Here is a 27,089-nt window from a genome sequence, read left to right as displayed (position 1 = left end):
CATGTCAAGGACTACAACAGAGAACCTTAGATCTGCCTGGAAGTGAAGTACCGGACCAAGGCTGCAGGGGAGACACAGCACAGCTGCCTCTACCCAGCACGCACACAACAGTGAGGCACTGTAAAGCCAGGCTGTCGCAGCTTCCTCCAACACCCTGCACAAGATGCAAATTACCATTTAGTTCATCCAGGGGCCAAGGGCACATTTTAGCCGTGTAGGCCAGAAAAGGAAGGCTTGACTGATGGTTCAAAATTGTAAAGGCCTCCAGGAACAGCCACTGAATGGTGACACACTGCGAGGCTGGCTGGAGTCTGCTGCCCTGCTCTGAGCCACTCCTACTGAGTTCTGTAAGTTTTTGGTCACAACTGGTTGCTCCAGTTGTTCCTTCAAAAAGGAGAACAAGGCATAGGGATTGTCAGTCCCTATGCACTGCCCTGCCACTGAAAAATGCATTCCAAACCCAAATCAGACAGAAGACAAATACTTGAAGAGACTGAATTGGTTCTTGCTCTTCACTAATGAGCACTTAAAATGGGACTCAGCCCTAGCAATTAATACTTTGTGTCCTGCATCGCATGAGATGAGACTCACTGTAAAATAGAACATTTCAGTTTCCTGCTGGTTGGCTCTCCTCTTGGCGATGTTTATTTTACTCATGTAGGTCTCTGATGCAGCTGATTTGACCGACTCAGTGGAGCGACTATGCTGGAAGGCATCTGAAACATCAAAATCTTCCACTGTCAGCATGTCCTGCAAAGTCTGCATTGTAGCATCCAGAGTTTTTCGTACCTATCAGAAATAGAAGACAGCATAGTTTTGAAGCAAACTGGGAAAGTGACACATCTTGAGCCAAAACAACTGGCCAACAGGCAGCTCCTAAGTACTGGGCTTGCTCTTGCACTAGCTGGAGTCAATGGGCACTCTCAGCAGTCGCTGGAAGGACTCCACACCTGAGCACACCAGAAAACCCCCTGCGCAACAGGCAAAAGGCTCCACAATGCTGCCTACAAGGCCAAACATGAGACCGAGAGCAACTTCTTACCTCTTCATTCTCTATCTTGAGGGTGGCTAGTCGCGACTGCAGCTGGTGGTACCGCATCAGCAACTCGGTCTGCACAGGCTGCTGGGCGCTGACCTGACACACCTGAGACAGGAGCAGTTCCAGAAGAGAGACAGGAGAGCATTCAGTGGGTCGTGCACTGATCAGGCATACACATTTAAATACCTAAATGATTCTCTCCAGCACCCACAAGCTCCTCGCAGCCTCCCTGGAGGCTCTGTTGCCCAGTTTCTAATCAGCAGTGCCCTGGACCCAGGCCAGCACAAGACATTTTCTACCCGGCATTTGAAAGCTGCGCTCTGAAGTCTTCCAATTACAGCAGGTAAATCAAAGCTCCACTTTACAAATCTGTTGGGCAGTTCAGCTGAGAATCAAACTACAGGCTTCCTAATTGGGAGAGATATGGAGCCAAGCGTCTCATTAAGAAAGGAAACAAGAATAGCAGCGTGTGAAGACAGCACAGAGGGATAAGGAGTCAGAAATAATTTAACGGTGATGGTTAAGAAGAGGAGGAAGCCAGGTCAGGCCAGGCCAGGCTGTGAGGCACCTCTGTAGCCCCTCGGGTGAGTACACTACCTCATCCCCCATGTGAGGCTGGAACTCGAACTTCAGTGGAGGGCAGAAGACCTGGTTGCACATGTCCATGATGGTGTGCTTGTCGCTCCGTGCATCCAGGTTGTCCACAGCATTCTCAATGATGTCCAGGCCCTCATGGCGGGAGGTTTCCAGGTTGTACTCGGCAGACAGGTACGTCCTGAATGTCCGAGCGAGGCTGGCGTGGAATCCCAGATCACAGCACTGAGAAACACCGAGGAAGGGTCTGGTCACACAAACACTCCCACCCTTGTTCTGGAGGGTCATGTGTACATTAAACACCCCAAAAAGCATTTTATGTCCCAGAGAAACACGAGCCCTGTTGTACCGGGGTATATTTAACAGCATACTGCAATACCATGTGAAAAGGCAAGAAGGAAAGAGGACTCAAGGAGAAAAGGTATGAGGGAACAAACAGGCAGACAGTACATTGACCCTGTGCTGGACCCTCGCCACGACACCAGGGTTTAATACCCTTCATTTTACTGGGAAGGGAACAGGATCTTCTCAGACGACACAGAGGAAAAGAATCGCACGGTTCTCCCTGGCTACCCACTCAGCCCCAGGGCCAGCGTGACCACAGGGGCCCCGCAGATGGCAAAACCTGTGCCCTGCAGAGGCCCCCAGGGTAAGAAGTGGCTGGAGGGCCTGGGCTACTGCTTGTCCCCAGCGCTTTCCTCCTCGCCTTGTGAACTGCCCTGCAAGCGCTTTTTACACAAAGAAACCATTTCCCACAGTTACCAAATACAGACGGGTGTTCAAGCAAGGTGGCACTGAAAAACATGTCCTGCTGTATGTGCAAACCCTTTTAGCCTTGCTAGGAAACTGCCTTCCTCTCTCACAACAGAGCAGCTTCTCATGCCTAACTGATTGTTCTCATGTTCACCTTGGGGAAAATGATAAAACTCGGAGCTAATTGCTGCCAAAATACTGTACCTTAGACAAAAGCCTGTTTTTAAACTCTCTTCTCAATGTAATTGAGTTTGGCATGTTAAGTATAGCAACAGCATAGGGATTTGCTGCTATGAATGCTTCATCACAGCTGAGCAAAAAGCAACTCTTAGCAACCCTCCTCCCAGTCCCCAACAGGAGCCCTGACACCGTGCAAACCTCCGCAGGGCTCTGCTCTGACTGGCTGGCTCTGCTGCGAGCAGGGGCCCCAGAAGTGGGGGCAAAGACGGGCACCAAAGAAGCACCCAAAATCTGGAAGCCAATAAATGTTTTTCTGCGGGGAAAGGCAAGACAGAGAGGATGCTGGAAGCAGGAGGAGCACAACGCATCAGCCTGCGCCACACTTGTGGGGCTGTAAGAAGAGTGTGGCGAAACAGAAGGGCTGCAGTCCAAAACTGAAGCACATCTACTTCTGGGACCTAAGAGAGGGCTGGAGTTCCTGACAGAGGACATAAAGTTAGCTAATGATGGCTTTATCCTCTGTAAGGAGTTTCATAATCATGTGTCCCCAGCACACTCATTTCTGTCTCCTGGCACAGCACGGGTACAGCTGCGGGGCACGGCACGGCGCACCCCGGTCGGCACAGGCGGTTAGCAGAGCGGTACACTCACAGTCTGAGGCTGTTCAGGTACCTCTGCACACAAGCACCGTGATCTGCAGAGATATACCCAGGCACAGGAGAGCTGTAGGTCATAGGGATGCCTCCATGGGAAAAAAAGAGGGACCCTGGGAGAAATACCTCCCGTGGCACGTAGGACCAAACTAACCCTTGCCAGCGAATTACTCTCATTACATGAAAACTACCACAGGGCAATTCATATCACAGATATTAAGACACTTTGCTGCTACACAGATTAAAGAATGAGTAGGAAGTCCTCACTGTCTGAGCTGTAACCAAAACCACCCCAGCACGGCATGGGCAGGCGTGTGGTGAGCTTGCTTCAACCCCAGCGTAGCCCCACCAAAATCACTGCCAGGAGGAGCAGCATGGCACAAAAAGATACAGAAAAGAGTAGAAAGATTGCTAGTGTAATCTCAATGACCCAAAACGAGACCAACTTCTCCACAGCAGCAGAACTCCTTGCTAGGAGCTGCCATTTCGGAGGCACCTTCTCCAGCAATACAGCGCCAACAGGCATTACTGAACTGATGTAGAAAAGCACAAAAAATGATTCTGCATCAGAACATCAGTACTGATAAACTCGAAGTGAAATATGAAAACTCAGCTGGTACCACAAGCAGCTCCAACCAAAGAAGTCATCTTGTGATTTCTGCCGATCTGAAGAGACAACCCTCAGCTTGGATCACGTCACACACAGAGCTGTATTTGGTTTAGTCTGTGATAAAAGCAGCAGTAAAACCACAACGGGCCAATTCCTACTCGCAGATACACGATCCAGTCTTTTAAAGAAGTGAAACTACACATGCGATAATGAGGATTTTTGCAGGAACTATCGAATGGTTATAATCCACCATTTATCCTGCTTCTATTTAGCTTCTAATCTTATTAGTTGAAAACATGGGCAGTTAAGGACTAGTATAGCTCTGCCTTCATGAATCAGCAAGAAGCACAAAAAACGAGGAATCGGGACAAATTTCTATTCACCGCCTGGGGCGAAACCTCATTCTAGCACTGCAAGTCTCTCCCATGAGACAATTTGAGCATGAATGCCTGTACGACCGCTCCGGGGCTGCACACAGAAACCGATGAGTTGAGACGACGCAGCACTACAGCTGCCCTGCTCTTCTCAGCCGTGTTTCAGCGCACCCCGAGCACCCCGCAGGCAGGGACGAGCAGCCCCGGTGGGTCCGGCCATGGGAACAGCGGTGCTCCGTGCCCCGGGGGGCAAGAGCCAAGCGCCGCGCTTGGACCACGAGCATGGACCTGGCCCCCACCACCCACCCGGCTCAGCATGAGCACCTGGCCAGGCAGCGCTGAGGGGGCTGCCACGCAGGCGGAGCAGAGTTCATGGCCGAGACCCCCGTGCCGACGCCAGAGGAGGACCTGCTCTCCTGCCATGACCAGCCAACTGCAGTTCTGCACCCTCAAAACAGGATTGCGCGCGTTTCCCACCATACCTCCCGTCCTCTCACTGTCGTTCTCCCACCCCTTTGGAAATTACTGCTACTCAACTACAAAAACTAACACCAAGAGAAAGTATCTGTCACTGTTCAAGAGATGAGAATTCCCAAAGCATATAAACCCGAGCTTTTACAAAGGAAAAATCGCTGAATGCCACAGAATCTGAGGAGATGGGGCTCAGGATATTGCCAGATACTTTTGAGAAAAAATTCTGTGTGAAACTTTCCCTTTACTTTGATGCTGAACTCACGCTAAAGCTAGCAGTTATTTGCAATGCCGAGAAACCAGTTACTACTGAAAATGAGGGCAGGCACTTTCCTAACTGCTATGGCCCTTGAAGTGTCTGGTGATTAACACTGTGCTGGCTGCTTCACACACTGGTGCCCAGAGAAGAAAAGACAGAGCAGGGACTTCCACAAAATTCCCAGAGAAACACACAAAGGGGAGAGGAAAAGAAAAAGAAAGAAGAAAAAGACTTCAAACTCCTGCTCCCGGCTCCAGAACAAATGGCATTTTCTCACCCCTCTCATCCCTTTGATGGAAAATAAATTAGAACCACAAATAATAATCCTTAGCCCTTCTCCAGCGCCTTTCATCTGGAGAGCTCAAAGCTCTTTGTATATTAATTCATTAAGTCTGGTAACACCCCTGCAAGGGTGGAAATATTACAGTGTTCAACTTGAGAAATAAACTGGCACCTCAGAGCTCAAGCAAGCTGGTTTTGGCCAAAATGCCATGGAAGCAGCCAAATATGTACGTGTGTCTCCTACCACCCACCACAGAGCTGCACCAGAGGAGGGGTCGGGGTCTGCAGAAGACCACCACTGGCCATTACAGTAACGCCATTTTAGACACAGGAGTGAAAACAGAGAGATATTAAAAGGTTTGCCCAAAGCTAGGAGAAAAGCCAAGCCTGCACGAGCATCTTAACGTCTTCACTCGGACAACCGCAACTAGGCAGCTAAAGGAGAGCCAGCTCTTCCCCAGGACTTGGTCACGCTGCCGTACCGAGGGCGATCTCTTCTGAAAATCAGGCCTGGGATGGTCTAAACCAATGGGACAGTAAGCAAGCTGTGCCACCGATCACAACCGAGGCACTAAACTGCACCAGCACAGGAAAACAAGCAACATTTTAAGAACAAAGCAACATCCAGTGGGTGGAAAATATGGGAGCCCAAAGCACTGCGCGCTCCAGCAGTGACCTGCAGTCGTTCCTCAGCAGCAGGCAGAGAGCTGCCCTGTCCCTGCAGGACAGGCAGATGTCCCTGCACAGCTCTGCTGCTCTGTTCGCCCTCCTCGTGTATTTGGGCAGGTTGACAGCCGTTCCCCCCGATGCACCAGGCAAGCTGCTCCAAGCCCCACAAGTTCGACACGGTCTTCACAAGAGCGGCGATGGCAGCGAGGACGGCAACTGGAGGGCCCAGAGGAACCTGATGGGGTTTAATACGAATGACGAAGCTCTGCAGAAATGCTGAGGGTTTTTACATAGCTGAGGCTGCAACAGCACTGGGCTCCAGAGAGAATGAAATGCTTTCCAAACTACTGATGCATCTGTCTCATTTCCTTGCTGGTTAAATAGTTAAAGATATTTGATGTGTCTGTCACAAAGTGTGAAATAATGTTTTACCAGGATAATGTTTGTGCTTGGCTGTGACAATGCTGGGTACTACGTGAGAGCCTAACTCATACCTGAAAGCATCTTCTGATGTTAGGAGGAATGTTCAAAGAGAATACAAACAGCTTCTGTTCTCATTTGTTTTTATGGAGAGCATTTATTTGCTAAGTACTAAATATGCAGAAAACAAAACAGTCACACCTTTGCAGCCTGCATTCACTGCACTTCCCTAAAACCAAAACAGTGTTGAAACAAACCCTGTTACAAAAGGTATTCCAGCCAAGGTATGATAAATGCTTGTAAAAAAGCAACACTCCACCACAACAAACAGGCTCTGCGCGCTGTAAGATGGATCCAGGCAGCAAAGGAAATTAAACCACACCAGGAGAAGGCAGAAAGGGCTGAGACGCATCAGCAGCCACAAATAATTGCTCAGAAAAGGCAGGAAGAAGCAAATAAATGCTAGGGCTGTCTCCCTTTGATGAATATTACTCTTAATATTCCCCAGTAACTTTGATGCTGGGCGGGACCCGGCTATCAGGGATGCTGAGGTGCGCAGCAGTGCTGAGACGAGGAGGAGGCGCAGCGATGGAGGCACTCACGGCATCGTGCCTGGGGGGTTTGAGGGTCACTGAACTTTTCAGCACTGGAAAGTGGGCACAGCCCTAGAAAGTGTGCTATTTTAAATACAAAAGCAAAATCCCCCAGACTGACCCCGTCTTTTAAGCTTTAGCAATTTGAGGCATATCCAAACCAGCTCCTCTGCCAAATGGAGAGGGTGCTGAGGGAGCCTGAAACTAGCCAGGACGCAGGTCCCCTCGCCACGCCGAGGTGTGCTGCAGCCCAGCACTGCCCAACAAAATCCTTCCTCTGCCCACAAAATGCCAACGCTGGCATCAGCCCCGGGGACACCCACAACGCTGAGGGGGGCTCAGCTGCAGCTCACGCTCCAGACGTCGGCACTGCGAGGGAATGGCCGCACAGGGCGAGGGTGCCACCCGCACGTCCGACACCGCAGGACCAAGCCACCCTGGATTCCTTCCGTGAGCTCCCGTATTTCTGACTCACAGCAAAGCCGTGCCTATCGTTACAACAGAGCACGTAAGCTGTCGTAACACGTTAAACGGGGGGACTATCAGGTTTTTGTGGTCTGAGCCAGGCATTGGGAAGCCCATGCTGTAACACCAGGTGGATGTGATGTATGCTACCAGGCTGGCTTTCTCCTACACCCATTTACAAGTACATGTTTTTAAAGTGTTTCCTGAACAGACTGAAGGGTCCCCCAAGCACACCACAGGCTGGCTTGCAGTGCTCAACAGTTACCATAAATCTCTTCCAAAGAACAGTCTTGGTCCGTCAAGTCCAGTGATTTGCCTGAGGCAGCAACCAAGACATAAAAACTCCTAACAACTGATTTATTTTTAGCCAAACAGGGAACGATGTGTGGAGATGGCAGGAGGAGGAGAAGATCCTCCCTGACCCTTGCAGTAATCAACTCACACCCTGAAGCATGCGATTTGATTATTTCTAATCAAAGGTTCCTTAACTATAAGTATTACAGAGCCAAATACTATGCAGTCCTTTTCAGATTTAGCTATAGTTAATTAACTCTATGGTCCCCGGAGTAGGTTTCTTTCTGGAGGATTTTTAACCTACATTTTATTTTGCTCCTTAGTCTCTCTATAGCATGTCTCTCTCTCATGTGTATTTTCATAGGGCTTTTTAATGGGGTTTTTTGTTGTTCGCTGGTTTGGGTTTTTGGGGGCCAGGGGTTTTGTTTGTTTGGGGAGTGGTGGTGATGTTTTGGTTTTGTTTCCTTTTTAAGATGAATGCATTGGTAAGTTAATCTTTTAAAGGACATTAAGACCTTGAGGCTATTCTTTCAAGCTACTGGGAAAAGCAGCCCACAGCGTCAAGAAGAAACTCTTTTCCCTAAAGGAAAGTACTGTTGCTTTTTTGTACCAAGCTAACAAGCTCTATCAGACAAAGACTGATCATAGTCTTCAGGCAGTAAAATCTACAGGCTGCATGACACTTCCAAATCATAAAGCAACCAGCACATGCTTAATTAATTTAGCAAGCCAATTCCAATGTCTGTGATATCCATGTGAGGAATAAATTGTTTACTATGTGCAAATTTTGGCAAAAAAAGTAGTTTTGCCATATTATTAAAGCCACAACTGGCAAAATTTAAGAAACGTGTATTGGTTGGATTCTTTCAGTTTAATATAGTACTCTAAGAACAGCTTAGTTATTAGAGTATGATAATTTGTAATTCCTGTGTACAAACAGGTAGCTATTATTAATAACCTGCATATAGAAGAAGAGTAATATAAGTTTACTAAACCAGGGTAATGGTATATGAAAAAATATGTCAAATTTCTGAAAGGAAATCAAGCAAATGCACCTCTTTCCCCTCCTCTCTTCATCCACAGAAGCTCTGTGTTGATAAAGATCATACAAATCTAAACCTTTTCCTCCGTTTAGTCTCTTAAAATGCATGAAGCTTTTAATGGCATATGGACATTCCTGGTTTTATCACCCGTTTCCACTGACAACCTCTGCTGTGCCCAGGCAATTCACATGCCAGACTACAGCCCGGGGCTCTCTGCAAGCTCAGGCACGTTTTGTTGCACCCCCCGTTAAAGCTCGAGGGTTAACTCTGCAACCACAGCAGATGAAGTTTTTATTCTTCACCGACCCAGGGCACCACAGGAACTCAGGCACCCCAGCCAGCCTTGCGTCCCCTGCGCGTGTTCAGGAGTGCCACTGTATGTTACGGACGGCCCCCGGCATCCACTGCAGCTTCCCAACGCAAAGCACTTGCGCTCAGGTAGCTGTGTGACACTTCTAGTTCCTCATCTCACAGCTGTCTGCAAAGTGAGTGACGGCACCTCCTAAACCCATGTATTTTCTATTTCCCAGCGCTCCACCCCCGGCGGCAGGGAATGCTGACCAGCTTGGGTGCTGCAGGCTGCTGCTGGCATTCCCAAACTGTCGCCTCTGCAGGAAACCGGGTAACAGGGACACAGCGGCCGTGCAGTAAAGAGCACTGAGCCTCTTGAGACAGCCTAATTCCTCCTCATGGAAGCTGTTTATTCCTTTTATTGCTGCACTGTTGACTTTATTTGAAATACCCTGAAGCCAGATCTCCCAGCTGCAGACGCACAGCATGGTAAGCTGCCTGTGGTACAGGCACTCCTCCCTGGGAGAGTGTGAGTTTTGAGTTACAGATACTGCTCCACATGATGGTGCGGTGACAGTGACGCTTTGCATGGAGTTTCCATGATAAAACATACCTGGCTCTTAGGGCTGGCAGGAGCCTGCTACATGGCAGAAAGCCCACTCAAAGGACAGCGTGGGAGGAACCTCTGTGCCTTTGTGGAACTGAAAGGCTCTTTACGCTAGAAAAATTGCTTCAGAGCAAACACCCAAAAGAGACCCTCTGCTTGTATAAATCATTATCTCTTCATTAAAGCCAGTGGCATCAGGCAGAGCTACTCAGGCCAGGGCAACGTCCCCGTGCAATCACAGAGGGAAAGCGCTGCACAAAGCCAAGCTGCAGCCGGCGCTGGCTCTGCAGGCACAGACGTGCCCAGGCAATTAGCCACTGATGGAAACGACGACAACATGAGCTGTAGGAGGTGCCTAAAAATAGATCCTAATAAAGCGGTCTGTGGCTTCAGCACCTTTCAGTCTCCCTCTTATTCGGGAGGCTGAACCCTGCACATGAAATACAGCCACGGTGTCCAACAGCCCAGCTCAGCCAGTCCCACTGCCGAGGCTGTCGGCATGGCATGGGGCCACATGCCTCACCCAAGCAAGTGACAAATCCTGGAGTAAAACCTGAGCATCCCAGCTAGCCTGCCATCAATCACTTTACTTACTAGGTAACAGCAGCCTAACTCCTAGTCCTCCACAGTACCCAGCGCTAGCTGGAAACAAACAGTTCTCTTTATCTGCTCTGCTCTGTTGCCTTTTTTCCTCACATTTTCTTTACTCTTTCTTTAAAGATATATTATGCATTTATAAATATATTATATTTTCTGGCCTCTACTCTCTTGACATTGCTGCAAAACCTAGAGCTTTACTGCGGGGTAAGTAAAGCCAACTGAAGATTTTTGGCATAAAAATTTTGACTGCTGTTTCTGTTTCCTAACTTGACTAAGTATCACTTGGCCATGTGAAAAATGACAATGTCATCAGCTAAGTTTTCTAGGGACCAAACAATTTGGCAGTAATGTGTAATATTAAATTCCTTATAATTCCCCTCCTCTACTTGCTTGTTTGTTTCGGATATGGCAAACACACCAACCCATAGAGAAACAAGCTGCTGTTTCAAAAGGATTTACAGGAGGCTGAACAAGTTTTGGTGGATCAGTACATATTGACACCAACCATTACATTTTACTCTGCTAAATCTAGCAGTATCTTTCATGTGACCACTTCAAAATATTTTTGAGCCATTTCGCACTGAACTCCAGAGGGATGGATAAGCAGCTTTATCTCCACTTCACATACGTGGCCAAAGAGATTAACTTGGTCACACAGTTAATGACAGAAATGAGAGATGAACCCAGGCGTTTTAATACAAACACATGCCTCTTTTGAGGGAAGAGGCACAACGGTGTACTTTAAGTCCAAGTCTAATTTGATCTGTCTCTATATTCTTTACTTCTTTTCTAAAGGACAAAACAAAAAGGCCACTGGAGACGGAGGGAGGGATAGATGCGCTCTGTGCCACTTCACAGCTCCTCTGATCAAGTTTTACATATCTCATTAAAACCACAGCCCTGGGAGGACTCTCCGCTTTCTCCCAGAGCAGCTGGGACCCTCTTTCTCACCAGAGCGGGAGATTAGCAGAACGGCTTTGTTATAAAAGTCACTACTCTGTGGTGACGCTGAGGGCACAAGAAATGTCAAGGCTGTGCCTAATAGATGACACTGAGCCATCTGGGATTTGGGGGAAATGCTGCTAAATTAGCTGCTCCAGTGTCCTGACAGTTCAGATTTGCGTGCAAATCAAAAAACTGCACATGACAATTTGTGCTTGATATGAAGGGCGTGCGGGAGCCCCCCACCACCCCTCCTATGTCCCAGAAAGACAGCCTGCTATATCGTTAATCACCCCCCTTGGTGACGCGGCGTGGAGGAGCCGGGAGAATTTGCATAACTGCAATACATGGACACTCCTAGGATCCTATTAAAGCACGTCCAGCCAGGTTTTGAGCAAAACCAAAACTCTGTTCCTACCACAAAGCCCCTCAGCACTCTCTCTCTTTCTGCAGACCCGCTCCTTCTGTCGGACACAGCTCCCCCCGCACAGACACCCAGGGTCCTGCATCGCCCCGCTCTGCTCACGCTGCTGCAGCCAAGGGCTCGCTGGCTCTTGATCAAAGGCAAAATCCACCTTCTCTGCTCAGAGCTCCTCTGCTGCATCCCATGAAACAACAGGGCTGTGCCAAGGGGTGGGGGACTCACATCCTCCCATGGTACAGACCCCGCGTTTGCAAACAGCACTGTCGCTCCTGAGAGCGAAAGGCACTGTCATCTTATCCTTGTTAAATGTACTAAGATTAAAACAGTAACTTTAAAACTACATCTAAAAACATCTGTTCTCTTCATCTTTCATTACATGGATTACACACCTACAGAAAGCCTAATGCTGCTGGTTCTGACGGCTGTCTTCTCCTTCAACCACTTTCAGTACTAGTGGGATACAGTGAATGTGATCCCCTTCTTCTGGAGCGTGCTGAAACCCTTCTTGCCATGCTCTTGCAAAATACATTGAATTTGTACAAAAGTCTGTTCAAATAAACTGCTCTTCCTTTGGGGATTTAAAATTAGGACACCCGTGTGCAGCTCACATATCCAAGATTTTGTTTTCTTCAGTGAAGAGAATATATAATTAGGGGAATTTAGCTGCACAATGTTGAAGATGCTTTAGTTAAAGTCCCCTGAAGGGATTCCTGGAGTGCAGAAGAAAAGCCATCTGCTGACTCCAGTGGAAGTGTCAGCACGGAAATAAAGTTGGGAGAAATAATATAAATAGCCAGAACTAAAATGGAACTTGGCAACTCTCCAGGAAATCAAACTCCTCAAAACTCCATGAATATAAGTCATTCTTGCTTAAAAAAAAAAAAAAAAAAAAAGAGAGAGAGAATATACACAAAAAAAGCAGAAACTCCACAGATAAATCAAGGTGTTATCATACCTTCCTGTTCAAATGTCTCCAAGATCAAGTTATTAGTTTTTTAATATGGCTAAATACATCTTAAATAATGAAGAGAACAAAAGCGACACACTAAGAATATTTTATCATATCTCAAAATCTTGAAATCATCAGGGGTTTTGCATCAGACTTACTTTAATCAATGCTTAGAGAATAAATATATGTTAGTGGGTTAGTAAAAGGAGATAAACACTCCAGGACATTTTAAAATTATATATTTAGGTAATGATGAAGCCAGAAGACTAACTCAGTGCTTACAGATCACTTATGTGCTCACTGAAGCAACTCTAGCAGGAAGAAACTCTGCATTATGCAATCTACACCACTATGAAGATGCCTATTAAAGGAAGAAATGGAAATCCCTTCTCTCAAATAATTTAAAAGCAGTTAGTAGGAGTTGCTGATACACACCTGTTCAATTCCTACTACTACTATGAAACCTGCTTCCAGCAGTTCCTGCCCTGAGGCTATTTCGTGCAAGGAGCACTTCGGATACAACTCAGCAAGTGCCTTCCCTAGTGAGGAAAGCACATGTGCTTAACTGCCACCAAGGTTGAGGAGAGCTAAGTGCCTGCTCATACTGATAGAACTTGCAGATGCATGTAGTAGAAAGAAAAAAAACCTTCTGTTTCAGCAACAAAAACAAGGATGTATCTGATCTTCCTAAGAGTTTATCTGTTTCAAATGCAGACTAATCGATGGGCCAGGAGGAAATCTCAGCCTCACCTGGCTTGCCCCAAGGCAAATTCTCCTACAAAGGCTCTGGAGTTTGAGAAACTCCAGCAGCAGGACATCCTGCTGTGTGGGAGCCACAGCAGATGAAGCTGTCACTTTAACGTGGAGGAAAGCACATCTGTGCAGTTCTGAAGGCAGAGCCAATGTACACCGATAACCAGACCTTAGCATGCTCGTGATACAGCATGAAAGGTGCAGAAAACATGAAAGCAGTTTCTAGTTTGTAACTGTATATTAGACATGCCTGAACCATGCAGTTCAATCCAGACTCCCCTGCTTAGGTGCTCAAGAAGGTGTTTGGTTCAGGCTGGCTCATACCCTGCAGTTATAATGAAAAACTCCATGTTTTCTTCCAGACAGTGATGAAAAGTTTATACGTAGCATAAATATTAATCAATTACTTTGTTGTGTGATCACGTGGCCACCATAGAGTTCAGAGGAGGCTGACTCTTGAGCGTTGCCCAGAGAAGTTGTGGATGCCCCATCCCTGGAAGTGTTCAAGGCCAGGTTGGATGGGGCTTCGAGCAACCTGATCCAGTGAAAGATGTCTCTGCCCATGGCAGGGGGGTTGGACTAGATGATCTTTAAAGGTCCCTTCCACCTCAAACCATTCTATGATTCTATGACTCCTGTATAATGGCAGCTCTAGCTCTGCTCATATATGCCTTCATCAACTGGTGGGAAAGCTAAATGAGTATATGCAGCTGGGAGTTCAAAAAACACCACAGGGAGGTAAAAAAAATATCCAAAATTTACAGCACATTTTCAGGCCCCAGTTAAGTGTATTTTAAAGCCCCAACAAATACCCCTTCATTACCACCACATGAGAGTGCATTTAAGGACCAAACCATGCTTAAGATTTAGCTGTGTGCTTATCAGTAGAAAACGGGAAGGATGCACGCAGGGGGAAGAAGCACTTACATCAATGAGGTCAGAGACATCGTGGATGTAGTATTTACTGACAGCTGCGTTGGTGGCTGCCAGGTTCAGCAGGTAGTCATTCCTGGCTTTAGTACACTTCAGCTTGTTTTCAGAATATTTGGCTTGTCTCTGAAAAAGCAAAATAGAGTGTCAGAGCACAAATAGGATGCTACTTTCACAGCTTCTCTTGCTGCAGGGCCCCACAGTGCCCTGCAGCCTGGGTGTGACATGTTAATTAATAAAATTTGGTATCAGGTATGAAAGCAGGCACCCTTGCCAGGATGGAGGAGATCACATCTGAACATCCCTCATGCCATCAGCCAATGCACAATGAGAGCATTCTGCTCAGATGTACCCAGTGCATCCCAAGCACAGCTGCTCTTCCTTTATCTGTGCATTCGTGGAGGTTTTGGCATCAATCAAAATTAGAGGGCCAAATTTTCCTCCCAGAAACGCTGACATACATTTGGACTTGCTCCAGATTTATGCAGCTGTATCAAAGCGGAATCTGGCCCAGAGGCCCAAGCTACAAAATTTAGAACAGGACCCAGAATTCAAAACTCTGTAGGAAAGCAGATGTGCTCAGATCTGGGGCATTTGCTCAGGCAGATCACTAGTCTAAAGGTTTAGCACAGAAGATTAACCCTTCAAAGAAGCATGCTGCTAGACAATGTCCCCGTGCTGGGTCAACATGCAAGCAAATGCATCCCAGCTGGGGAAGCTATTGCTTTTTCTCCAAAATTAACAGAAAAAGTTTTGGACATCCTGAGATCTGGTGGGATTTGCTGAAGCCACAATGGAGTTAAGTGTTTTGACTAGCAAAGCCAACTAAATGCTGCATTTTAACTCCCAGACAGTCTGTGGAGGAAGAAACACTGTTATTTTATATATCCAGCCCTTTTTTCACCTGCCACGAGTCTCTGACTGAAGGAACCCTGGGACAACTATTGTTCACTGTTAAAAGCGCTTTTAAAAAAAAAAATAAGTCATGAACAAACCACAGCCCCCCGTAGCAGGGTCCCACATCTGGATCAGAAAGCATCGCTGTGCCAAGCCAGACACACCGGTGCGCTGCCCTCCTCGTTGTTCAGTGCAGCCTCTCGGGTCCCACCTGAGGCACAGTCAAGCCCCCGGTGCGACCCACAGGCCCCAGCCCGAGCAGCTGGCGTACGAGCATCTCCCACCGCCTGTCTCTGCCGTGTGCTCTCGTCGGCCTCCGAGGCCCCTCCGGCCGCCCTTCTCAGCCCTCCCTCCAGAGAGCCAGCCTGGCAGATGTCACGGGTGGCCATGTGGCTCCCGTGCGGGTCCACCACCCCCTCCAAGGCTGCACTGCCCGACGTCCCCTGTCCCCATTCCTTACTGAGCAGTGCCAGCCCGACGTTGGGTTAAATCCTTGCTAGCGGCTGGTTTTGGCACCTCTCCACGGCCAGGAAGCAGTGAAGAGACTCGTTATGTCCTCCTCAGACTGCCCTTCAGCAAAACACACACACACAGGAGTCGGCATCCTCCATAACCCCTTCCCAGGGATACAGGAATGGCTGCACAGAAATGGACAGGGCTGGAGCTAAAACCCTCCTGCCCTTGGGGAGCCCCGACCCCAGCCTGGCTCCCCTTCCCTTCCCTCTCACCCACCTTCTCCTTCATCTTCTCAATCTTCTTGACGGAGCTCCGCCGCTGAGGCCTGTCCTCATGCCGCAGCAGGTTCACGCTGATGTCCCCCGACTTGTTGAACTGCTTTTCCTCCTGCTTCTCCGCCTCCTTCAGTTTGCTCTCAGCGCTGATGCTTTCTGCATGGTACATGTGGTAGGTCTTCATCACCTGAGGAAACACAAGTTTGTGAGTTGCCTGCCCCACGGCCACACAAAGCATCAGTGCATGAGAAGATGACAGCCGTGGGCAGCATGGAGCAGTGGTAATGAAGCCACTATGGCATTAAGGAACAATGAGGTGGGAAGGAAAAGCCCATAAAAATTAACCCCATTGTTAGCCCTACTTCGAAATGGCACAGAGCTGGTGTAAGAACCGTTGTCCCTGCTCAGTCCCCACTGCAGGGACAGGCTGAGATGTGCCTCCAGCGCACACCTGCATTCAAAGGGCACCGTGTATCTTCCGGCTGGGAAATGAGAAATAACTTCCAGTGCTTTGCAGCTGGGCTAAGGATCTCCATGACAAGAGACTGTGAGGAGGCCAAAGTCAACCTGAAGTCACTTTTGACCCAACCCCTCTGTTGCTACACTTGAACTTGCTAAGCCAACCCACCAACATAAGCCCTGCTCTACCATCCTGACAGTAGATCCCATCTTGAAGGTGGAGGAGCTGCAGTTTCCAAGCAGAAATGGAGTTTGTCTCCTATCACCACTCAAATCTCCTCTTGCTGCTGCCAGTAAGCACAGTTAGTGCCCAAGTGGACTTTAGCAACACCATGTCCTTTAAATTCAAGATCACTATCAGTGACTCTGGACAGACGATGCTGATCTACTGCCAGGAAAACTCCTGCAGGCAAAACTTCTACCACAGCCTTTCCTTTCAGATACAAAAGCCCAAAGGGCACACGGTGATCATTTTAGTGGAGCTGGCAAGAGGAACACATCTGCTCTTCTCTCTTTATGCCTTTAGTCACATTGTCCCCTTTTATCATCTCCCTTCAGGATTTGGATGGTTTATTTCACATTGCCTTGACAAGGCTCGAGATCCCTGACTTCTCGCTGAAGATCAGTCTCACACAAAGTGCCACCACCGGCAACGGCACTGGGACAGGCTAGCCTCGAGGCCCACAGGTTGAAAAGGAGCAGGAACCCACAAAAGCAGAGTAACTTTGCACAAGCCTTAATGAAGAAAATACAGAGTTTTCCTCAGCTGCGGTTGTCAGCAGGAACCAGGAGTGTTTAACTTGGACAAGGTTAGGCTGAAACATATGATCTCCCCTCTTGCCAAGCACAAACGTCAGCTGCAAACGAGCTCCAAATGCCACACTGAAGCCTGCACAAATGTGCCATCACTGGGAGTTGCAATTTTAGGCAACTAAAAGGAATAGTAAGCAAAGGCTTGTGTCTTGTTTCCGAACTGCTTTATTTCAAAATCCTGCAAATTCTAACACAGATTCGAACCACATATTTCAAACTGCAGTTTGTGCAGTGAATGTCACAGGACACACACAAAACTGACAATTTCTGGGTTTTTCCTGAAGAGAAAGACTAGAGGGTTCGCTAAGCCCTCCTCATCTTCACAGTCTCCATCTTTTTGTGAAAAACTCAGAGGCAAGTGAAAAAGAAAAGTCCTGCACTTCAGCACAGTCAGGCAGTAATGAGAGAGAGGTTTCCCCAGCACCCAGAGAGGCCCTACCGCAATGCAACAGAAAAGCCCAGCAATTAAACAGTAGTCCACACTGCATGGTTTTTGTGAAATCTAAAGGTTATGGAGAAGGTTACCTAACCAGAAAAAGTTCAGCGCAATCCATCAGTTGTCTCCGTTCACCCAAGGCTCCGCCGCTCTGCCACAGGCCTGGGAACACGCTGCTGCAGCCCATGGACTCCAACGGCTCCCGCGGCTGCAAGGGGAACGCCGGCAGCCAGCGCACCAGGCAGGACTCCACCGTGCAGAGCGTCGCAAGGGGGGTCCAAGCCCCGCTGTGGCCAGCTACCTTTGCACAGGCTTCTACTGACTTATTTGCTAATGACCAGAGAAACTTTCCCTAACAAAGACCCTTTTTGCTCCTCCATAATTTATCCCTGAACATGAAAAAGTAACACAGGAACCAAGTTTAAAACTCCTCTGAAAGTCTCTTGAACAAAGTGCAAAGGACCTAACATGATCATGTTAAAATATTCTCCCCAGACTTCAGCGTCCACGTTGCCGAAACAGATGCCTTAAACAGCTCACTATGCCGACTGTGTTCCTCATCAGCTGCCATGCTGCACAGCTCACGCTTGGAAATTCGGGGGCTATTTCTGTTTGTTTTAAGATCTGCCTTAATTTTGAACAGGCACTACCTGCACTGCAGCAATCAGCCCCTTGATCCGCAATTCCCTTGTTGCCTTCTCAGCACTTGCGATTGAGTCACACTGTCCCTGTCTTACACTATTGTGTTATAAAAAACTGTCACAGCTGCGTTCCTAGGATCTTTTCTGCAAATAAGTTAATTAGCTGTGGTGGAGGGAGAAAAATATGTTCCGATGTTCATTAGTTATTTAACAACACAAGTTGTGTTTTCCAATATTAATAACATGTTCTGGATAAAGGCCATTGCCAAAATACCAGCCATAAATGGCACTGTTTGCTATCTTCAGCTAGAAGCACTTTATATTTCTAAACAGCTCATCATTAAGGTGCTGACCCAGCAGAAGAGCCAGACCAGAAACCAGGTGACCTGTGTTAAGCACAGGCTTAGGCACTCCTGAAGTCAAGGAGACCAAAACATAAGCCCAGCGCACAGGGTGAAGCAGAGATGAGCATAGCCATAGGTGAAAGCCTGCCAAAGACCCCAGCCCCCTCCTCTTTGGATGGAGCCTATGGCACAACCTAAGGGACACCCATAGCGTAAGGTCTAAGAAAGGGACCAATCCATCAGGCTGATGGATCCTGACCTCCATCTCCCTGGTCTTCTAAGAAAGCATGAAAGCAAACATGCACTTTTCAGAGCATTTCTACAGTGTGGTACAGAGCAATGTTTCAATGTTTCAGAGCAATGACCGTGTGATACAGTCAAAGATTTCTACAGCAAGACACTTGCAGAAAACACCCAGAGTCATGGCCTCCCCCGTCACAGCACTCCCAATGGAAAGGAAGAATTTCCCCCAGCCAATTTGTGTCCTGCTACACAGGGAATGATGACTATTACTATTATTTTTAACCTGGGTAGTGTATCTGTAAAAATTATTCCAATGAATACAATTCGTTTCACAGTTATTAATCCTCTTCCATAATACCTTGTAACAAAGAATTGCACCAGTTCACATCACAGCACTTCTATGGACTTCAATGCACTGCCTTCAGCTATAGCCATGTCCCTGCATTATGGCAAACAAAGCTCATACATCAAATAGCCCATTGTTAGTGCCATACACCAAATCATACATCATTGCCAGAGCTTACAGAAAACACTACCAGAACAGTGCTCTGGGGTTACTGTTTCTCTTACCCTAACATTTTGGCTGACTTCTTCAGATAAGAATATATACAATACAGAAAGTGACCTGTGAACAATGGAATAAAGAACCTCCAACTTTTACAGACTCCAACTTGGTATCTGTCTCCTGGAGTCTGTAACCAGGAATCAAAAGAATGAAGCTGGCTTTAATTCACAGCTAAATTATTTCTGTGCAAAACTGTTCACAAGCAATTCCTACTTCAGAATGAAAGTCATCTACTTCCATTTTAATTAAAATCAGCATGGGTTTTGGGTTTAGTTCTTTCCACAGAGAAAGTCCACAGGGTGACTTGCATCAGAACAGCAACAAGGCTGAACTAAAATCAATTTAGTTATTTTGGCTTAAGTTTGAGACAGTCAATGCCTGAGAAGCCTGTAAAAAATTATACAGTTTCCACACAGTGCACAGAATTCCCCTCTGAAAGGCTTAAAATGCAGCCTAGCCAGATGTACTATGGATACAAGGCTTGGCCATAGGCAAGATAAACGACTTCCTTGCATTGACAGCAGCCAAATGACATTTTACAAGAAGCAGCTCAGTGTCCTTTGAGACAGGGGTCCTTATTCTGTATCTGATTTTGTCAGCAGCCACAGTTATTGAATGTGGTGCTCTTGGGTGCCCCACATGTTGCAACGAACACGTGAACTCCAGGTGAGTCCTGAAGGTGTCCCAAAACACCACCAGCACACTGGATCAACCTGCAAGCCAAGTATGCAATTAAGCCTGTTTTACCTGATGTCTCAAGGACAGAAAACTACTGACTGGAGGGGAGCTGGTTTGCACTGAACAGATTGAAGATGATCTTGTTTGCCCAACAGGGCCTACTTTTTCTTCATGTTTCATCATCTTTTCTGAAATAAGCGTGTCTCTTCCCTGCTCCTTCCCAGCCAGATAACACAGTCGGCTTGTTATCTTAGCAGCAAGGTCAGTTCAAAGAAAACACAAAGCTCTTCCAGCCATTCCAGTCTGTTTCACCATTCAAACACATTCTGCTCAGCATGTGGGAGCAAAGCAGTGAATGGAGGAAAATCTCAGCTCCAGTGAAGACGAGTTTTGCCAGAGACTCAGCGGGAGCAAAACTACTCTCTATGCTCTTCCTTGGCCAACCGCACACACTTCAGACCTCAGCACACTTCCGATCCTCAAACTGACCTAACCATGTCCCTCAGAGTGATGCTCCTGCCCCGTGTTTGCGTTCTGACTACGCTGGTCCACAGGTATTAAGGTCAGCCCAGCCCTCGTTAGTCTCTCCTTGTTTTGCATCTGTCATGCTGCTGTTGTAATTAATCTTAATTAGTCACCACCACTAACACAGCTTGTGACATTCAGCTATCAACAACGCACTCCCAAATCTCACACAGGCTTTTTAATCCAACCTGGCTGTCCACCCACACTGCAGGTCTCACAAAAACTGAATCCTTCAAAAAACAATGCAGAAACAAACCTGCTAAGAGAAGATTTATGGCAAAATTTCAAATAATATCATTCATGCTCTGTTGTTTAGGTCTATTTTTCAAAAAGATGGAATAATATGATTGTTTAGGAATAAACCTACTGCAGTGTTATTTATGTACCAGTAACAGATACAACCAAAGAAAGGAAATATATTGTCTCAATTTTCCAACACAAGACAGACTTTATATTGCTTTGTTGATCCTAAACCACAAACAATTGCTTCAGGGCAAGAGACAGAAGCAACACAAAGACTTTTACTGCCCTACTATGAAAACCTGCTTGAAGAGCAATGTCCTGAGTAACAGCATACAGTTTCACCTGGAGGCACAGAAAGGGCTCCATAACCAAAGTGCTCCTTGGAGCAGAAGATGAAGCTGAGCACATACAAACTAAAACTTTTATGCATTCCCCAGCAGAAGGTCATGTTCAGCCATCATCCACAGGCCACCAGACTCACGTGAGCAGGTCAGGTTTCAGCCACAAATTAGCACTGTCAACTCAGAGCACGACTTCTGAGCCATTAGCGCCTCGTAGAAATCACCAACCAAGCGAAAACTGAAATGGGCCTAAAGGCAACACGGTGTAGAAGGCCCAGCAGGTGAGAGCATTACAGACACCAGGGATCTCACCCGATCATGCCCAAAACATCTCCATTTACGCTTAAGTGAAACAGTTACATGGCATGATCCGCTGCCTGATGCGGCCGCAGAAACCCTTCACGGTAGGACCGCTGGGAAATCCTCCTCTGCTGCCGTCAAAACCAGTGAAGAGTGAAATATTTCTAACAAATGCAAGAGGAACGAATGGGCTGTACCGCAGGATGGCAGGAGGGAGAGCAAGCCTCCTCAAGTCGCTGAAACATTGAACAGACATTTTGTTCTAACAAATGACATTGCCTGCGTTCCCCTCGCTGCACAGGCTAGGCATGGGTAGGATCAGCTCATTACTCACCGTGTAAAGCTCATTGGTGACTTTCAGGAGTTCTTCATGCATCTGTAAGCCAATCTCCTTACTCTGGAAGAGAAAAAGAAGAAGAGCTAAGACTGTTACGCTCACAACATGCATTTCTGAAAGGAAAATACATTTTGGAGGGAAGAGCAAAACTGCGTGCCTTCCAACTACTCCATGTATATGCAACTTAAGCCTTGTCTCCAAGCCGCATTCACAAGAGCCGTCTGCAGGTGTGGACAGTACTGCGATAGCACTGCCCTCCCAGAAGCACGTCCTCAGCTGCGGTCAGCAGCAGAAGCGCGTTGCCCTCAAGGCCCTGGGAAGGTCGAGCACTGGCAGCAGCACCCAGATGCTCAGCCCTCGCTCCGAACACTCCCAGCACGCCATGGCTCCAGAGGACCTCACACCACTCGAAGAGCATCAAACTCCAGAGACAGGCAGGAGACGTGGAAAGGGGGAATGAGATCCCTACAAATGCCCAGTTCAAACTCGGGAAGAAGAAATGAGGTGATGGGTTTTTCCCCGACTAGCTGATCAGAGGTACGCTGAAGGTCTCCAATGCTGCCAGAATACTGGTACGGGACACCATGGCACCAGCAGAAGGAACAAAGTCTGGGGACGCTGGAGAGCTGGTAGGACAGGGATGCAGTGAATTGTTCTTCTCCTCTTTTCTTAAACCAAGTGACCGACCCGATCCTCACAAAGCCAGAAGTACTTGTTCCCAGCCCTTCCACCCTTGTGCTTGAGGGGATCCTGTTAATCCCCAGCAAAGGCTTTCACACCCGTCCCACAGAACAAAACCACAACAACCTCTCTCATCCCTGTAGGGTTTTTCTTTCCTCCTCTCAGCTGACAACGGAGTAGGTGGACCTCGGCAGCACAACTGGCTTCGGGTAATGCCCATCTCAAACACCTTCTGCCCCCTCAGAGATCTGCCCTCTCCTGGCTCCCCTGCCAAACACAAGACTTGCCATTCTTTGCTCTGCAGTGGAGCTAACAGAACCATGTACATTTTAATTCTAGATATTATTTTCAAGAACAAAACAGCCCCACAGCAGGAGAAATGCCCCAGGCGCCTTATTTACACCACTTTAGAAATCCTGTCTAATATCCTTCCTGCTATGGGAGCTGAAAAAACAGCATCAACAGGGCTGCCAATCCACACCTGGGCTCCATTTTTTCCACTTCTAAACATTAAAACCAAAATACAGATGGCTTCCTCTTCCAATCTGCCTGTGACAGTGAAGTTTAAAAGTAAACTGGCGTTTTGATTTCCTTTAATTTTCTACAAATCCTTAACAAAATAAAATGCGTGATTATAAACATGAACACAGTACAGCAAATCCTCATGCTATTTCAGAATTGCTGCATTTTTGTTTGAGACCGATATTTGCCCATGGATCACCCAAACTGGGTTTCAGAGACCATGATGAGGAACATCACACAATTTAATTTATTTATCCTGCAAACACACAGGGATGAATCTAGAATTATAGACAATATTGCTTTGCCCTTCCACTGGCAGTATTTCTCTCCAGCCCACAGTCACCTCACTGCGTGGATCTAACACGTAAAGCCCTCCCCCATTTTGGGGATTTGTTTCACATTAAGACTGGCGGAGTGCACAAAAGGTGGGCCTGCTCCATAGCCAGAAGTGTTTTATTACTTGACTTTGCCTATTTTTCAGCAAAACCTGCATTACTGACTGTGGGTAAGTGGCTGTTGCATTCTCCACACTGAGCTGGCTGTGTAATTTAAATTCTACATTAACTCCCCTGTGTAACTTAAATTATATAATAAACATTTGTGGGTACACAAATCACTTAGATTTGCATTCACCAGTCATACAGTATCCCCTGTCAATCTATCCTGATTTGATAGATTCGCTGAAGACACCTGCTGCTGGACTTGCAATTTCCAATCAACTTCAGTATTTCAGAACAAAGATTATCAGGGCTTCCCAGCCCAAGCACTTCAGGTTTTAGTTTTACCTTGATCATGACCCACCCTCCCCAATTTGTCTTCAGTAGCTCATTTTCACTATTCTGACCTGAGTGAACCAAAATATCTCTCAAAGAGAACACATTATTACGAAATAGCTACACCACAGTTATATAATAGTTTCCAATTTCACAACCGCAACAGCCAAAGTTCAGCAAGCTTAGGAGAAAGCTCACTGCGAGTGTACAAACTCATGGCATCTTCCTCCCTCCACCCCCCTGTCTGCTGAAATCCTATTACCAGTTTGTTTTTTCACTTTTCTTGCCAGGCAGGGTGAAACAGATCCAGTCGCCTACCTCCTACAGCATGAGCATGGCATTTCACGGGAGAGGCCACAACTTGGGGAGCTGCTGAATTTAAGCTTGGCTGCAGATCAAGTCAACTCCTACTCAGAAATCCAGTGGTTGGATGCTACTGTAGATGTGCATGCACTGCTTTCCTGCCTCCCTTGTAATTACACCCCAAATCTCTCTGTGGAATCTTCTTGGCTAGGAAACATTTATTATGGCTTGAAGATGTGTTTAAACTAAGTATAGACACCCCACCCCCAAAAAAAAACAAACCCAGAAAACCGAGCAGTTTCTTTCAGATTTCCTCAAATAACTCCATGCATTTTTGTGCACGCAGTCAGGGAAAACAACATCCCGTCAGCTTCTTGGCTGGGTGGCTAAAGAAGCCCACGACACAGAGAGGTCTTCTAATTAAAGCTAACTGGACAACCTACATACTTGAAAAGTTTAACCTTAGATTATCAGAACTTCGAATTGAATGCAAAGAGCAAAGCAAGGAATCTAAAGAGTAAAAGCACTCTGCATTCAGTGAACATCCAGTAATTATAGTTTATCTGTGAATTAGCACCAGGGTATTTGGAAGAGTCCCATATTCAGAAGCGTGACTGATGCACGCTGCTCCCATTCTTACGTGCGCAAGGTGCCAAGAAGATGCCAATTACCAGAAGGTGCTAAGTACCCCCAGCCATCTGGAAGCCTTGTCTGCTGGAAACCCCAGTTCCTCTCCCCTCCCCACCAACACCAGCAGTCACTAGCTGATCTTGAAAATCTCACTGTGGCTTGCTAATAAGCAACAGAGCTATTAAAATCATGCATCCCTCCCAGATACATCCAGAATATGAGTTATTTAATTCAGGGTCTACAAATTGGGGTCTTGGACCCCAGAGGCCCCAAGCCTGCAGGAGTTCAGAGTCACACGTAACCCCTCCAGTTGACCCTGCTGTCACGAGTCAAATCCCGGGCCCCGCACCAAGCCTTCCCAAAGCAAAGGGAGGACGACGGGCTTGTGGTAGGAGCAATGGCCCAAAGTCAGCTGCAGCTCTTGCCTCTGCCCCAGATTTCCTATGCGGCGGAGGGGAAGTCCGCAAAGCTGTAATTTTCAAAACTAATTTTAGACTCCTAAATAGAGCAACAAAAAATGGCTCAGTTGTCAGCAGTGTGTTGGTCCCATGAGTCACACTGACCTGGGGGGGCCACAGGTGGGTACTAATTTAAAACTCATTTGCTTATAGATGCTATACACCAAACACCCTGCATCCTGTTGCTGGAGACCAAAGTGGCCTTTGTCAAAAGTCTCCCAGCATCCAAGAGGGCAGCATCCAACCTTGTGATGCTGGAGCCTCTTCCAAATGCAGGCAAGCGAGAAGCTGAAGGACTCGTCTCTCCTCCAAGTTTGCTGCCTCCCCTTTTTATAACAGAGAAACTACATTTGTGTGTTTATGAGGGACAATGCCAAAATGCCATTCCAGTCCCCTGGTACCATCCACAAAACCCAAACTTCAATTTAGCTGCTTGCTTTATGCCTTCCATTCTTACTAAAAAACACAGTTGCTTGCTGGGATAGCAATGACTTCAGTTCATCAGGTTTGTTAAAATTCCTGTTGCTGCAGACAAAGTAAGGGGAAGAAGCAACACAGACTACTGGCAACAAAGAATGGTTATTTTAAAGACAAAGAAAAAAACTCCCTTCCAGACAGACACCACTTCTTCATTAAATCTCCATCCAGGACACTGCAGTATGGGGCATAATTAAATTCACTGTCACGGAACGTAATTAAATATCACACTGGGGAATAACGCAGCACGGTTACCTCGGACATAGGAATGCTCCTTCTCAAACATGTAATTTCCTGTATTCCATACTTGGAAGCAGCAGCAAACTTCTTACCTTCTGCCACAGCAGAGGAAAAAGGAGAGAGAACGCCTGCCTGGCCAAGGGGGCCGGCGGTGCATCCCTCACCCAGGGTTTGCCTCTGCCAGGAGGATGTGCTGTGAAATTTCATGGTGACAGAGACTCACTCCAACAACAGATCAAGTCAGATCTCTGCAGTGACATATCTTAGCATCTCCATTTATTGCCTGCCTATTAGCAACATTAACACATTTGCCTTGATAATCTCCTCCAGCGCCAGGAACGTGACTCACACGGGAAGCTCCAGGGGAATTTGCCCAATTGAGTTTTCTCCCTCCACTTTCCTCATTAGCAGGGCTTGCTTGTGTGCCGGAGCAGGCAGGGAGGCTGGCTGTCCATTTCAATTTCACAGGCTACGCTGCAGACCAGGGATGCTCAGACGGAGGACGCTGGTCCCCTGCGCTGCCTGCAGAGCTCCCCGACCTACCTGCAGGTCCCAGCCGCAGCACTCCTTTGCAGAAGCTCCGTAATACCCTTAAATATCTGCACAACTCTGCAGTAGTCGCTGATGGGACACCATTCCTCACCCAAGTGAGCAGCACTCCGTCTCCAGGTCCTACATTTCCCAGGAAAGCTTCTGCTGGGAAAGAGGAGACAATACCACAGAGGCCACACTCTCCCTGCTTTTCACATTTGCAACCCAAGCTCACCTTACCACATCTACCTCAATGTCAGTGTCAAGGGCTGGCAGCGAGCAGGGGAAATCCCTCGAACCCCAGCCCACCTCCAGAGCCAGTCCCGGTGGCAGCCGTGCTGAAGAACCAGGAAGAGCTGGAGAGTCAAACTCAACTTCCACTCTTGAGTTCCTGCAGCTCTGTAAACCTCACCCAAACCACCCGCCTTTCAAGCCCTGCATGACACCAGGGGAGGCTGCAAGGAGTTGCTGCAGGCTGAGCCACCGCTGAAACGAAGCCATCCAGAGCCACTCTGAACTGCATTAAGCCCTGGGCTCTTCAAAGCAGTCTCCGCTCAGAAAGCATCCTCTGGCTTGGTCTGCCCCTCCCGGCGCTTGTGGATGCTTTTCTGATGGAAAACCTCTTGGGCATCAACCGCGAGACCCGGCATGCCGAGGTAAACAAAATGAGAGAAACAGCAAAGGTTTTCATGGCATGCACTGGCCCCAGCCTGGCATCTGCAAGGT

The 27,089-nt window shown here is 47.5% G+C and overlaps 1 protein-coding gene across 1 annotated transcript in view; it reads right to left on the bottom strand.

Annotated features, from left to right (window-relative positions):
• Nucleotides 1-27,089, bottom strand: part of SRGAP3 (SLIT-ROBO Rho GTPase activating protein 3) — an 89,750-nt gene that overhangs the window by 25,616 nt on the left and 37,045 nt on the right. The window contains exons 4-9 of the mRNA XM_010570298.1: nt 21,746-21,808; nt 15,825-16,010; nt 14,193-14,321; nt 1,637-1,858; nt 1,043-1,144; nt 592-789 (exon numbers count right to left, since the gene is read on the bottom strand). Coding sequence (XP_010568600.1) covers nt 592-789; nt 1,043-1,144; nt 1,637-1,858; nt 14,193-14,321; nt 15,825-16,010; nt 21,746-21,808 — 900 coding nt within the window. The remainder of the gene's footprint in view (nt 1-591; nt 790-1,042; nt 1,145-1,636; nt 1,859-14,192; nt 14,322-15,824; nt 16,011-21,745; nt 21,809-27,089) is intronic.

Source organism: Haliaeetus leucocephalus, unplaced genomic scaffold, assembly GCF_000737465.1.
Source record: "Haliaeetus leucocephalus isolate CR32 unplaced genomic scaffold, Haliaeetus_leucocephalus-4.0 Scaffold2, whole genome shotgun sequence".
Lineage (NCBI taxonomy): Eukaryota > Metazoa > Chordata > Aves > Accipitriformes > Accipitridae > Haliaeetus > Haliaeetus leucocephalus.
The sequence above is the reverse complement of the archived record's forward strand: the minus strand, read 5'-3'. Positions and strand labels throughout refer to the sequence as shown.